We start from the raw sequence: 15,666 nt of genomic DNA, 5'->3' as shown, positions 1-15,666 counted from the left end.
TCTAATTAGCAAGGTAGCAAGGTGATTGATATTAATACAATTGATTAGTACTTATACAATCAATTGGTATGAATTGGACAATTTTAGATACACAAGTTACACTTCCAGAAACATAAAAAAATTGGGCTGACCAAATTTAGCCCAAAATCCAGATTGAATAAAAAATGAGCCTCAGGTCCATTCCTGAACCAGACCGAGAATTTGAAAAATTATTGGCATTAGCAAATTTCGACAAAACCAAAATTCCGTCCCGAAACAATTCGTTTCAGTTTTTTTGGTTCGGGATAGAAACCATTGTAGTATGAAGGAGGTCGAACATGAAATGTTCTCCACTCACTCCATATAGCTTGTCAAAGCCGAATGTAAACTGTTTCAGATAAGCCTGGCTAAGAAGCTCAGGTTAGCCGCTTGATATTAAAGCATTTTTCCAATGTAAATTCACCTATCAAATCTTAGTTCTGCAGAAAATAATTTCTGTCTTCTATTCCTTTCCGTACAATCTAAACAGATTTGTCTTGTTTATATTGACACAATGTAATCGTAAAACATCATCAGCAAATCCGATGGACATTGTTAATATTATTAGTTCTTGTCCGCCCACCTCAATACGTGCATGCTTGCTTTCTCTGCCTGCAAATATATCCCAACACAGAAATATAATGATCACAAATGTATGGAAAAGTATACAAGTCACAAAATCAAAACCACAACAAGTGACAGTTCTGGAATTCCATAATCTGTACCTCTTTATCCCAGTCGCATCGAATTGTGATAATGGCCAATATCAAGGTTTGAACTGCTGTCCCACCAAAGATCATTCCAGCCCAAATTCCCTAATCACGTCCATTTGTAATCAAATGTCAGTCCAGAAACAGATGCAAAAATGAGAAGTATATATTGTAGTAACTGGGAAGCAATCATAGAGAATGGTGTGGGGAGAAAGATTATCACGTGTACTTGTGATAAGTATATATTTGACGGGTAATGGAGGAACTCTTTTGTAATCAAAGACATCATGTAACAAGTACATAATAAACGAGTGATGCACTTCTTGAACATGTGAAACATCTATTAAATAATTAACATCACTAAGACTAAGTCTTGGCTGCAAAAGAGAATCTGCATATGGTGAATCCAATTTCTTTTACACATAAGTAAAATTGAGTGATAAAAATACGTACCATCACTCCTTGGTGGAAGAACCATCCCATTAAAAACCCAAGTGGCACGCCAATCAGATAATAGCAGCCCAAGTTTATGTATGCCACATAAGATTGCCACCCAGATCCCACGGCCACACCTGTTAATCAAAACAAAATAAACACTAGCTAGTTAATGAACCGTTTAGTTGTTTCGTTAAAAGTTAATTAGAGAAGGTGATTACCAGAGAGAACTGGTTGAACACTGTTGAGCAAAATTGTGACGGCTAGTAGAAGGGAGAGTTTGCTAACTTCAGTAAGAACAGGTTCACTATTTGTAAATATGTAGCCGAACTCGTTGTGGAACATCATAATCAAGAGCCAAAAGAAGAGGCCAATTATAACAGATGTCACAACTGCCACTGTTGTCGCAAACTTGGCTCCCTTCCCATTCCCAGCTCCAAGCTCATTTGCAACCCTAACTCTGTTCATTACAATAACAAAACGCATTAGCAACAGAAATTGAATAAACACACTTTTTTTTTTTTAATTTCTCACACAACTGTTTAATCATGTCGTTGTTTTCATTTGATTTATTCAATATAACGGCATGAAACAAAGAGGTTTGTGAGGAGCTAAAAAGAGTGAAAATCAGCTATTGCTAGTATCGCTGAACCCTAATGGTCACTGTTTTGGATTGGATCGGATAATATTAAAAACAGAAAAGAGACTGGAGCACACAGAAACATGATAGAAGTTGCATTTGAAATCGCGATTGTTCCAACTCGATCCATTGATTATACTTATCCATGGGAAAAGCAGGCAGAAAAAACCAAGTACATACGATGATCATGAGCAGTACTGTATCCCAAATGAAACAAATGATTGAGGGTCTGTCGGTTGCTGACAACATATTTTGGAGGGATGACTATGCTGATGATGGGCGGCTAGCGAATATAATCCATCGGATCAGGTACAGGTAATCGAACTAATCAAAGTTGTTTTACCCTTTTACTTTCCCATCCATTTTCCTCCTAAAGTTTGGAGACTTTGATTAAACATTGGAACCCATCCACATCCTTGTACCCCCGTGGCCCTATTAAACTTCAAAAGCTTAAGCTCGTGTAACATCATTTTAGACGTTGAGGAACAAAGATGATAAAAACCATCTTTCCGGATAATAGAAAAGACAAGTAGTAGTAGACAACCAGACATTCAACAAAGGTTGCCTAGAATTTTCTACAAGGACGTCCGTCTTTTGACGTATTTTATATTGACTAATTCATTACGCTCAGATCTATCGCTCCACTTATTAATGAGTGTCAATGTTACATCATTTCAAATTTATATTCAAATGTTTTTCTAATACAAATACACTGAACTGCGAATTTTTAAATTAAATCATCAGTCTCTATCTCAATCAAAATTATCTTCTTGGACTAAATTAATAAACAAGAAACAAATTATAAAACCTAGTTATCTCGCGTCTTCTACGTATAGCTATAATACAAAAACAAAGAACTAGTTGGCATAAAAACATATATATATATATATATCCTTTAAGGGAATGGATCTTCTCATTTTTTCAAAATTAAAATTAAAATTAGTTATGAACCCACTTCACATTAAACTTCAACAGTAAGAACCGTTTATTTTATAATTTTAATTCATAGATCATCTTTGGAAAAATTCAATTCAATCCGAAATCATTTGCCTATTTAACTATCACAATGAAATTTCAATGTTTTCTTAGAATAAAGTGTTCGTTAATTTCTAAGAACTCAATTAGATGCCTCAAATATTATTGATTTGACCAATATTTTGCAAAGATGATCTATACGGTGCAACTTAAAAAAAAAAGACAGTTCAAATTGTTAAAGTTTGATGTGGTGTGGGTTCCACAACTAATTTCCAATTTTATAAAAAATGAAAACCTCTCCTCTTAAAACATTCTGTGTGTGTATAAGGGTGGGAAAAAAAAAAAAAAAAGACCAAACTGAAAAAATCTCAAACCGAAAATCCCGAAAATTTAGGTACCCATTACCAAACCAATCCTGAAAATTCGGTATGGGAATTGGTCTCAGATTTGCATTTGTTCGGTAATCCCAAACCGAACTGAAATAAAAAATATATATATGTATATTATTTAATTTTAAATATATATTTAGAATTGTAGTAGCCGTCCGATTTGGTTGAGATTTAATCTCAACCATTGAATCCAAATAAACCCTAACTCAGACTCAGAGACTCAATCACTCTCTCTTAGTCTCTCTCGACCTCACACCTCACCTCAGTGACCTCACCGGCTCACCCTCCTCGTCGTCCTTGACCTCACCCAGTCACTTTGTCGACCTCATCTCACCTCGCCTCGCTGGAGAATGACTTATTTTGGAACTACCCCTATCGCTGCCGTGTTGAAATTCGTCGCTAAGGAATTCAAAGTATGTAATTTTCTAATTGATTATTTGAGTATTATTGGAAATTTTGGATTCTCGTTCGTCAATGTCTAGACAAGAACCTAGGGGATTTAGAGAATGGTTTATGTGGGATGCAGATTAAATAGGAACCAAGATGAATTGCAGAATAATTCAAGCTTTGAAACTCTGCATGCATTCTATCCACATTTTAGAAAATTGAAAATAGTATAAAAATCAACATGAATCAAGGTAATTTCAATTCTTCATTATGTTCCCAAAATAAAAATTTATAAAATTAGGATTTTTTAAACTTTTAGTAGCTGATCAGACTTCTCCAATTTGGGGTTTTGCCAAAATTCAATGCAAGTCTTGAGTCTCTATCATGTATATAAGTTGTTTTAGTGACTGAAGAGATTAGGGTGGTGTTCAATTTTGAATGCGAGTCTTGAATCGGCATGAAACAAGATAATTTCAATGTCAATATTATATTCCTAAAGCAGACTCGTATAGTTTAGGATTTTGTTCAAATTCTAGAGTAAGTCTTTAAGATCCAAGTGTGAAAGCTATTTTTTTTGGTCATTGGGGGAAATGAATCTTTGAAGATGCAGTAGGGCAGGGTATGGTGAAAGGAGCTTAGGAAGCTGTAATAGTCTAATTTCCATGGCTTGATCTTGTAGCTGTTATTTATCCTACTGGATTTTTAAACCATTTTATGCCTCATATTATCGGTCTCTAGTCTTAATTCAGATGCCATTTATGTCTTCCATGAGTTTTTATCTTCCGGTATTATTTGATTTTCCCTTCAAGTTATTCCTAGTAAGAAACAACTCTGCTATCCAAATTGTTCCTTTGTTTTTCTCTTGTTGTATGGTGAAGTTTGTGTCCAATAATTAAAGTCAGTCTATCTAGAATTTGTTCCACCGGTATAGTATAGAGTCTAGCAAACAAGCTTTCTAATTGAATATTTCGGGATTCCCGATTGTCCAGAAATAGGACTTCTTATGTTGATTTATACAAACTATTACAATACATAGGGTTATATCAATCCTTATTTAGATAGAAATTATGTACTAACTATAATTGAAATTATATGATTGTAATACAAACGATAATCACCGAGATGCTTCTGAATTAGTTAACGCAGATTTATCAAGTAAAACAAAAATTTAGAAATTCTGTTTAAAATGCTCTAATTGGTTTAGGAAGTCAAGCTTTGGTCTATTACGGTGGGCTCGACGTAGCATTCATTTCATGATAATATAGAAGAAAGCAAAAGAGAAAATGTGTTACCCAGCTCCTGCAAAGAAGGCCAGAGGAATCATCATCTCCCACCCATTTATCGTCATGCTGCCAAGCAAAAAAAGACAAATTAGCATTATATAACTACATTATTATGATAATATTCTTATCCTATTTCAAGAGGACAGAGTTCATTTGTGTGCGTAGATCTTGTTGAGTCCAACCAAACTCTTCAAACACAATTTATAATTTGACAGTGATAGGGGCACATTATCGTTTTGTAGAACATAGAAATATGGACATAGAGAAAAGAAAAAAAATTTCAATATACAATTTTATTTATTTAATTCTATGGTTACCATATAGACAAAGCATCCACAGCAATCTCTGCGTTCTGTAGATTCCCAGTCATCAGAATTAGTATTCTATAATACCAATTCTCCAGGCTGCAATTTCAATTACAAGTTAAAAATGTTAAGGTAAATTGGTAGATTATCAGAAAGGAGAAGGATGTACAGGAATTGATTCACTTTCACTGTGGTGCTCCGACTCCCGACTCAATAATACAATTTCATATGTAAGTTTCTCTACGTATGACGTTGTATTATTGAACTGGGATGTCATCGTAACAATGAACAGGTTTCATGTAAATTGTTTTTTTCAGAGAGAGAGGGGTACCAAAGCATGACTCCAGAAGCAGCAGAGAGTTTAGTGAATTCCCAAAGGCCAGAGAATGCTTCAATGGAGAAACCAGCCCAAGTCAAGGGGCAGCCACCAAAGAGAGTGTAACCCAGAAGACCAAACACCAAAACCCACCAAGAAAAGTTTATGGTAATTGCAGTGCCAATCACTCCAAACTGAAGTCTGTACACAAAAAACCAACTCACAAACACATGCACTGCAAGGCCAACCAGAGAAACCCATGCAATCACTGCTGTTTTGAGCTGGCTCTGCAGGAACCTCTGCAATGGAAATTGAAACGCAAAGCTGAAGTGAAGAGGAATCATGACCATGGACACAACGCCAGACAACTCTGCAACTTCTGTGGGTTGCCCTAAAAGCTTCAAAAATGGAGAGGCAAAGAGATAGATTGGTAGAAGAAGAATACAGCACAGAAACAAAACAATCCATGATCTTTGCATGTACACTCCAAGCATGTAGTATTTCTTTGCTCCATAAGCTTGCCCACATAGTGTTTCTAAAGCACTTGCCATCCCTAACTGGTTAAAAAAAAACATCCATAACAAAGTTAATGCATTGATCACGTGAAATCGCATTTAAATATGATAACATAACATGCCAGATACTTAAAGCAGATGAGACATTATGAAAATAAGAAGCAAATAAGTGATTGGTGTTGAGAAAAGTACCAAGAGCCCAAAATCGAAACCAACAATGACATTATTAGCAATCGAGATGGCAGCAAGCTCGAGGTCGCCGAGGTGGCCGGCGAAGGCTTGGGTGATGACCAACATGGAATACGAGGCTACACGGCTAAAGATTGCGGGACCAACTATGTGCCACAGCTTCTTTGATTCAATCAAAGATCTACTTACAAGAGTAGTAGCTTGAGTTTCATCATCATTATGTTCACTTTTCAATCGGACGGTTGAAGCTAAATCATCCAACAATGGAACCTCTGCCTCCACTAGTGCACTGTTACTTGGCATTCTGCAACTGCTAATCCTTCTTAATCGCTTCCTTTCTCTGGTTCTTTTGCAACACTTGTCTCTAATTTATTGGACTGCAGTGTGGGGGGATAAAGAGAGAGAGAGAGAGAGGGCACACAATACAATTATAAGTCTGAGAGAGAGTTTGGCTCCTTACATATGAAGGGGAGCAATTGTATTTTGTTCTTTCTAAATAATTACAAGCTGTTGAGCGGCGTTGAAGCAGTGAACCACGTTTGTGCTTCAAATTTTATATTTTATTATTTTGTGCAGACAAAAATGTGTGGCGTGACGACTTCGGTCGCCTCGTGTGGTGTATGTAATTTCACGATATGATTCATAGACTCAAAATAAGGTGGACTTCGATTTACAGGTCACACCGAAAAATTTCTGATTTAATAGGCAGGAAGAGGTGCAGCGCTACGAAAAGACAAAACTTTCAAAACACACACGGTCATTGCTTACGAAAAGTAATTTGTAATTTTGTATAGGGTATGAAGAAAATTAGAAAAGTCATCGTCAGCTTGTGTGTGTGTGTGTGTGTGTGTGTGTATATATGCTGTGTGTGTATATATATATATATATGCTGTTAGGGTAATGCTAGATTGATCAAATTTTTCAAATTAAATTTGCAAACTTAATGATGTGATTGTAGATAATTGGATTATTAATTAAATGTCGATTAACGTGCTTGTTTCTTATTGGTGACATATCATTTGGTTCAAAAAATTTGATCTCCCTAGCATTATCTATGCTATTGAAGTAGATTAATTAAACAAAAGAAAGATTCGATATACAACCAATCATCTTTCGTTTTTATATTGCAGTGATCCAATGATATATATACATGCAGGGTAATGCTCGGGACACTTTTATAAACTAAATGATATAAAAGTTGATGATTGAATTATTACTTAAGTATTGATTAATATGCTTATTTTTTTATTGGTAACACATCATTTAAGTTGCAAATTTAGTCAACAAATTTAGTCTCTCTAGCATTAACCTTACTTAAGCATTGATTAACGTGCTCATTTGTTATTGGTAACACGTTATTTAGTTTGTAAATTTAGTCTCCTTAGCATTACCCACATATGCATGCACTCTAAACTAGCTTTTGTGCACCTCAATGTTTTGTTGTTTATGAATGGATAATGTTAGGAATACCCAATTTTTTAATCAAGTTTTGTAAACCAAAAGAGTGGTTGTTGATAACTGAATTATTACTTAAGTGTTGATTAACGTGCTTATTTCTTAGTGGTGACACATCATTTGGTTTGCAATTTGGTTCAAAAAATTGGGTCTATCTAGCATTACCCTTAAAGAATAATTAGAATCTCCTGCAATTTTTCTATATCATTAGGTTAAACATACGTGCCTTTTTAAAATTTGATTTAAGTGTTTTGACCAATAGTCACATCTATTTTTTTAAATCAAAATAATTTTTGAATTTATCCTTTTATCTGCATGATGCATTTTTCCTTATTTAATGGAGATATTAGTAATTAAACTATATTTTCTCTTCTTCCAAATATGTTTTTCCGATCACATTCTTTTTTTTTTTTTTGTTATGCAAACATTTAATATTATTTCTTTTTCCAAATGGTTTTTTCTTTTTCAAATAGTTGGTGATCAACATAAAAGCTCCTAGTAATTTTTTCAATTTTTTTTGTGAAATTATTATTTTTTTTGTTTTTCGCTGTTTTTTAAGTATAGTTGTTGACAAATTATTATTAGGTACAATACATTACGTATATATTATCCGCGGGTACGTTTGAATTTACAAAAATCATTAATTGGTATGTTTATTTGCAATTTTGGTAGGTTTGATTTGATACATATTGTTAATATTGGTACATTATTTTTATTTTGGTACATTTTATTTTGTAGACAGTGTGTATTGGTATGTTTAGATTATTCTCAATCATATTTTCTATTAACGTGCTATAAGAAAAACTTATTTCAGTACGTTTGATTTTGGGGGATATAAAAATATTTCAAACTATTTTGGAAAGAAAATATCTTAAATTGTAGATAATTATTGCTAAATTGTAGCATTATTGTGAAAATAAATTGAATCTAACCAACTTTTTTTTTTTTTTTTTTACAATTATCTCTAACGGAGGAGAGTAATCAAAATGCTAGATTATAGGAAATTTATTACAATATAATGTGCATATAGCACCAAAATTATGACAAAAAAAAAGTTTAATCAAATCATTAAAAGACATGGATGTTTGATCTAGAAAATTCAAAAATGAGGCGCCTATATCAAAAGATCCCTAAAGAATATAAGATGCATGTATTCATGTTAATCAGGAACGTTGAAATTGATCATACTAATTTTGGGCATATCTATTATTTGGGAATTAGGACACTAGTATTGCAGTCTAACAACATAAATAAGATTAGAGAACATTACTTCTTTTCTGTGTAATTAATTTTCACACAACATTTTTCTCTTCATATACACTCTAGTTTATTTCTAGCATGTGGATTGAATAAAGCAAATGAGATCAATGAGCATAAATAAACATAATAAACAGAATTAAAAAAAAAAAAAAAGTTTGCATAAATCATTTTTCAAGAAAGAAAACCACTAACTTCTGTAATTTTGTTGATTCATTGAGAATATCAAGATAATAAAAATCAGATTCAAAAGAGTGTAGGATAGAAGTAATACCAACCTTTTCAGCTATTGCATTTTGTCATCATCGTCCAGTCTTGCGGGAGGGAGACTACTTTTTCCACTAGGAAATTGCAGTGAGAGCACAACACTTTTTCATCAACAATCGGCCAGGGAAGAATGTTGCTTGGCAATCTAATGTGAGTGCCCAGCCAGATCTTGTGACAATCATTTACTTTCACTTTTATATTTGGTTGAATATATTTGACAAACAGATTACCATATATACATATATATAGGATTTGATGATGATGTGCAATGGGTTTATATAAAGCAGGCCTTAATTATAATTATAATTATAGCTGGCAAACAGATTACCATATATATACATGTGTATTGAGTCCCACATCGGTAGACTACTGAGTTGATATATACTTTATATAAGCCATTGCAAAGAATTCTTTTAGTGACTAGTTGTTTTAGTGTGCAGCGTAAATATAGTATATGTTTCGTCTTGAATCATTACTTTTTTTTTGTTTTTTTTAGAACAGGCCCAATGCCCAACATAAAGAAATTTTGTCATCATATTCAAGGGCCTAAGGAATCAACAAAATCAGTGTGTTAGCCCAAAATCAGTTAGCCTTTTCCAAAATGTGTGAGCCCAAATCCAAGGTTATTGTTATTATCAATGTTTTAAAAATCGTTAGGCGGTAGTTAGCGGGGAAAACGTACCTAGAAACTTAAGCGGTTTATATTTATTTTAATGAATCTATTAAATATGAATATATGTGTAATTTTATGGCTCTTTCTGTTGGTTAGTAACACATCCTAGGTCCATTTGTTTTTGTTGTGCTTTGTTTTCTAATAAAAAATAGGGTGCTTTAGATTTAGCCCCTTGCAACTGTTGAACTCTAGACATAAACCCACCTATATTAAAACATCTAAATAAAACCCAAATTTTGAATTTGATGTCATGTAAGATAAAAGATGTCCATAAATTTAAATTTATTTACAACACCATGCCACCAACATTAATATGGCTATTACGGTTTTTTTGTAGACTTTTAATTTATTGTCTTTTGTTTGTCAACAACATTCAATTAATTCAAGTTTTTTTTGCTTTTAATTAAAAAAAAACAAAAAAAGAAGAAGTTCTTTTCTTCTTTTATGTGAAATCGCCTAATCCAAATCTAATTAGTTCAATATACATTCTATTGAAAAAGTAGATACATTAACTTGTGAAAATAAAAAAATTAAAAAAAGGTAAAAATAAACTTGTAGATACATTGTTTCTTGTAAAAACTAAACAATAGTTACATTATTTTCATAAAAAAATAAAAAATGTGTAATTTTTTTTTTTTAAAATTACACAATAGGTACACAATTTTCGTAAAAATTAAATAATAGGTACTTTATTTTTGGAAAAAAAAAAAAAAAACTAGTAGAAACATTGTTTCTTTTAAAAATTAAACAATGAATTTATAAGGTAAATTAGTTTTTATGTATTTTGCATGTATGGGTTTGTTATTATGTAGGTAAATTATTTTTCATGTATTTTACATATACTGGGTATATTATTTTTCTTTTTTTAAGCAATCTAATATTTTAAAATTTTAATAGTAGGTGCACTATTTGAATCAAATGTTTTTTTTTTTTTGCAGGTAAATTATTTTGCATGAATTTTGCGTATATCAAGCATTTATATATATATATATATATGTGTGTGTGTGTGTGTGTGTGTGTGTGAAATAATTTACCTACATTAATCTGTAAAATATAATTTTATTGAATTAATTAAGCAATAAAGCTTGTATAATAACATATATTAGACATGTTTTATGTTATTATATATTAGGCAATGAATTTGTAACATTTTTTTTTTTGTAAAATCATTAATTCTCTCTTACCATCTATCCGCATGGCATTAATTATGTACATCAAACATTCAAATAGGGTTTATAAAAAATAAAAAATTCAAATAGGGGTATTTTAGGCATCCGAAATTTTTTAATGTGTGAAGTCAAACATAATTAATGAATTTGCTGATGTGGAATCTAGTTAATGGGTTTTATTCAAGAAAAAAACTTATGTCGGGTTTTAGGTAGAGAAAATTAAGTTTTAGGGGCTAAAGTTATATTTTCAGTAAAAAATATTGAGCCTTGTTTTCTCATTAAAATTTTTTTTTTAAAAAAGTGTATTTTATACTTAAGAAACCCTAACTACGTTGAGCGTCGTAAACCTCCTTTTTCTGTGCAATTTCATATCTCCAGTTCCTGTTACCCCGTTTTTATCCTCTACAATTGCAAATTGCTAGTGCGCTCTCTCTCTCTCTCTCTCTCTCTCTCTCTCTCTCTCTCTCTCTCTCTCTCTTCCCGTCAGATAGACGATGATAAAGAAAAGTGTTTGAGAGAGACTAAAAATGATATGTGAAAATTAGCTCCTTCGATTATCAACACAATATAAACATTTGAATTTATAGTTTTATATGACAATCGAATTTTAGTCATTTTAAACTATAAAATGTTACATTATATATATAAAGTTCAAATCTCCTTCAAAAAGATCCAACAGGATTCTCTTCGGATCATTTTGGTGAGGATCCCAGAGATCCGTAAATCGTATCCATTCATCGTACATCGTGCAGTCAGTTTTTGTCACGTACTGTTTGTATTTAATTTTAAATAAAAATATTTAAAATGATTTATGACCGCATAATGTACGATGAACATATATGATTCACGGATTTTCAAGATCCTCACAAAAAAGATACGACGAAGATCCGGATTCCAAAAAGATTACTTGATTCCATTTTTTACTTTTGATCCAAATGGATTACACATGTATGAAGTTTCGTGGAATCACTCAAAAGAAAGTTAGGTGGTGCACCTTCACTTACCATGAAGACTTTTTAAACCATTGGGTCAACGTCAAGAAATGGAATGGAAGCATACAGACCAAACCTAAGGACTTGGATTCCATCTTTTTGGCATGGAAATAAAGAACAAATCATGTAGACTTTGCCAAAAGGCAGAGCCACCCAACCCTAGAAAATAAAGGCTCAATTTATTCTGCAATCACTTATTTTGGAAATGTGATAAATTCGACAAAAATATTTTAGAAACTTACATATACTACATTGTAATATAATGCAACGTAAAATAAACGAGTGAGATTTAATAAAATAAATTATATCTTTATCACCTTCATCGATCCATTAATATCTCGGTGCACATAAAATCGTAAAATTTAGAGTCACACCTACAATGTTAGAGAGAAAATTAAGTATGAAAACTTGAAAAGTTGAAGATCCATAAGAAAAAGAATGACAAACTGTTTTATTAAACTATGATCGGACAGATGTACATCCAACGACTCATCTACAAATGGGTGCACTTGTCAACTCTAAAACAATGAATCACCATAATTAATCACATCACGACCGTCCAAATCCACCATAGACTGCCAAACCAATAATCACCATATGGCATGAAAACAGAGTTAAACAAAAATACAAAAAACATTAACGAAAATAAGCAACAAAATAAAAAGAAATTAATAGATCTCGACCGTCCATCAAAACCCAGATCTAAGAGCAGATGTGAGTCTCCACGTGGACCAATAGGAAAACCCGAAAGAGCAAATCCCATGAATCTAAGCCAACACAATCGCGAAGAAAACTCCAGCAAGAGCAGTTCCAGCAATAGCAACGCGGCTGATGGCGGAGGTGCCACTTGGAGGAATAGCGTCAGCCGGTGGGGAGTTCGGGCTTGAGCCTGAGGGAGCAGCTGACGACGATGGAGACTTAGCTGCTGGAGTGGAAGCTGGGGTGGAAGCTGGTGTGGAAGATGGTGGGGAGGCACTTGGGGTTGGTGCTGTCACTGGTGATGGAGTTGGTGACGCGGTTGGTGTTTTGCTGGGTGATGGAACTGGTACGGCTGATGGCGGTGTGGCGGTTGGTGGGGTGGCGGTTGGCGACTTTGCGGTTGGGGGTGAAGCTGTGGGTGCTGCTCCTGGGGCTTGGGCTATGCATGATGTGGCCAACAGACCCAAAACCATCAAAACTTGGAACCCTGCAAAACCCATCTTCATTTTTAGAGAGAGAGAGAGAGAAAGAGAGAGAGAGAGAGAGAGAGAGAATTTGATGAGTGAGCGAGAGAGAGAGGGAGTTTCAGAGATGTGTAGAGGTTTCAAAAGGAGAGGAGAATATAAAAAGGTTGGAGAGAGGAAGTGGGGGTTTGGGGGGGGGGGGGGGGGGGGTTGTGGCGCGTTACAAATTCAATAATGCTAATTTGAGATTCCTTCAATGGTTAAATTATATTTATACACGCACAATCACATTGCGTTTTTATTAAATATATATAAAAATATATGTATATATGTAACTTTACAAATACCTAAATTTTGTTAAGCCAGCGAGGGTAGTGGTGTGATTAGCTGGTCAGCCATTTACACTATTTCTAATTGTTTGAACTTTCTTCAAGGATCATTTACGGGTCGAACCACCAAACACGGTTTTGTTTGGCTTCGACGCATGTCATGATCAGGCTTATACCACTAATTTGGTTTGGACTGTAAATTGTTGAAGATTGCAATTTTTATGTCGGAAACTTCACTAAATATATTACCGCTTATATTAAATGATTATACTTTCAATTGCACCGAGTTCTGTTATAATGAAGCTCTTCACTTATCAAACTATGCATGTGTTTAAGTTAGGATAATATTTACGTGCGATTATTCCTGAATCACCGACAAGGCCCTAAAATCATTATTGACGTAAACATGGTTTGTGAGCTTTAAGATTGTATGATGATGGGGGAAATGGTTTGAAAATGTCACATGTTTTTGGTTGCTGATGAGGGTTAGTAATACGTCTCTTTCTACCGCATTTTCTGGTGTATTAGTTTTCTTGGTAATATAATAGTGCAGAGCTCAGCTTTTAACAGCCTGGATTCGGTTGGTTTGCCCTTTTCAACAACTACAAGCTTGGTGGGTGGTTTTACAAAAATGACTCTTTCATTATTAGCAATCACACCATTTCATTTAACATGCATTCTATGGTTATTTAGATTAATTTTTTTATTCTTGTGATTCGTTGGGATTTTCAATTTGGTACTTACGCTTATATCTGTTAGTCATTTTGATCATTTTTGCGTAATTTTAGAGTTTATTTGCCCATGTATGTGTAACACAGTAACTCACAAAATCAAAAAAATATATTTAATGAGAAAAAACCACATCACTCAAATTCATAAAACTTAAAACACAAAGACCAAAATGAAAAATTGAGCAAAATATAAGAACCAACATAGTATTTAACTCTTTAGATTGCCATCAAATGCCCCAAATTTACTAATAGCATGTATCTCTAACAAATATGGAATCCACTGTAATGAATAGTGCACCGTACTTCAATTGGAGTTGTCGTTACAATATAATAAATGTTGCATAATCAATATTCTTCTTATAGTTTTTTTAAGTCTAAAAAAAATATAAGAAGAATATTGATTAAAGTTGCATACGAATATTCTTCTTATAGTTAGTTGCCTTATAACATTTAATCTTTACTTTGTTATATGAGATTTTGAATTTAAATTTGATAAACAACAATTGTTGATTGATTAATGTGTATATATAACCTATATATCTTTTTATATATATATAAAAATAAAAATAAAAACTATATTCCAAATTGTATTTTACTACAAAAATTATCCATGAATATTGTTACTGTGATTAATATGCATAGGATAGATAAAAAGCATGTGCAGGCCATTTGGATGAGTACCTTTTGTTGCATACAATAGACTCTTACCAAATGTATGGCACATATATCGTATATGTGAGCTGTGTGATTAGCCGTCCTGTGTGGGCCGGATAACCGGGGAGGGAGAAAATGTTTTATAATGTGTAATCTTATTTAACAGATTATATTATAGTTTTAATCATGTTACCGTTGCTGAGTTGCAAATGGAAAACAACTAACATGCTCATTTCAACTAACACAATAAAATATTCCTTGGCTTCCAAAAACTTATTGTCTTCTTCGCGTCCTTTGACTCCGTGCATGGAGGATCGGAATGAAATACGCGTAAGTTCTGGTGCATTTGAAGAGGACTACTCTCCTCCCGTCTTTTTCCTTGTGAAAATTACCAATTCTTCTACTTGAACGGGTAGGGTGAAATTCCTCGTAACCTCTCTAGACCCAAAAGAGAGAATAACCGTGACTTGTCTTTAGTTGTTCCTCTTTTTAAAAAATAAAATATAAAAAATTATGCTTTAACATAATCATTAATTCTAATGTATATGGTAATAACAATTTAGTGTGATGTGGTATGAATACACTTTCAACAATCGATACACCACTTGAAGTGTTGATGCAATATACTAAATTCTTTCGAATTTACCTCACCAAGTATTGGTTTTGCCATCTTGGATCTAGGGTTTAGATATTAATATGTTGCTACAGATACTTTTAACTTAAGTCAATTTGAAGCGTGCGATTATGATATCACATGATATATCAGTTATACGTAATATGTATACTTCGTGGCGATGTGCATAAATTATTATTC

General features: G+C 33.2%; 2 protein-coding genes across 2 annotated transcripts; both read right to left on the bottom strand.

The window, feature by feature from the left end:
• Window positions 1-370: 370 nt before the first annotated feature.
• Window positions 371-6,834, bottom strand: LOC137721561 (protein DETOXIFICATION 27). Its single transcript, XM_068460658.2, has 8 exons — window positions 6,166-6,834; window positions 5,474-6,015; window positions 5,155-5,241; window positions 4,847-4,903; window positions 1,385-1,623; window positions 1,182-1,300; window positions 744-833; window positions 371-630 (listed from the first exon to the last, which is right to left on the bottom strand). Exons 1-8 carry the CDS (start codon window positions 6,463-6,465, stop codon window positions 583-585), a joined length of 1,482 nt encoding a protein of 493 aa, XP_068316759.1. The 5' UTR covers window positions 6,466-6,834; the 3' UTR covers window positions 371-582.
• Window positions 6,835-12,406: 5,572 nt separating this feature from the next.
• Window positions 12,407-13,330, bottom strand: LOC137720636 (uncharacterized). The gene has a single exon (XM_068459726.2). The coding sequence runs from the start codon at window positions 13,178-13,180 to the stop codon at window positions 12,743-12,745; it is 438 nt and encodes a 145-aa protein (XP_068315827.1). The 5' UTR covers window positions 13,181-13,330; the 3' UTR covers window positions 12,407-12,742.
• Window positions 13,331-15,666: the final 2,336 nt, after the last annotated feature.

The sequence above is a fragment of the Pyrus communis genome, chromosome 1 (assembly GCF_041283825.1).
Source record: "Pyrus communis isolate YQ-2024b chromosome 1, ASM4128382v1, whole genome shotgun sequence".
In the NCBI taxonomy this organism is placed as follows: domain Eukaryota; kingdom Viridiplantae; phylum Streptophyta; class Magnoliopsida; order Rosales; family Rosaceae; genus Pyrus; species Pyrus communis.
The sequence above is the reverse complement of the archived record's forward strand: the minus strand, read 5'-3'. Positions and strand labels throughout refer to the sequence as shown.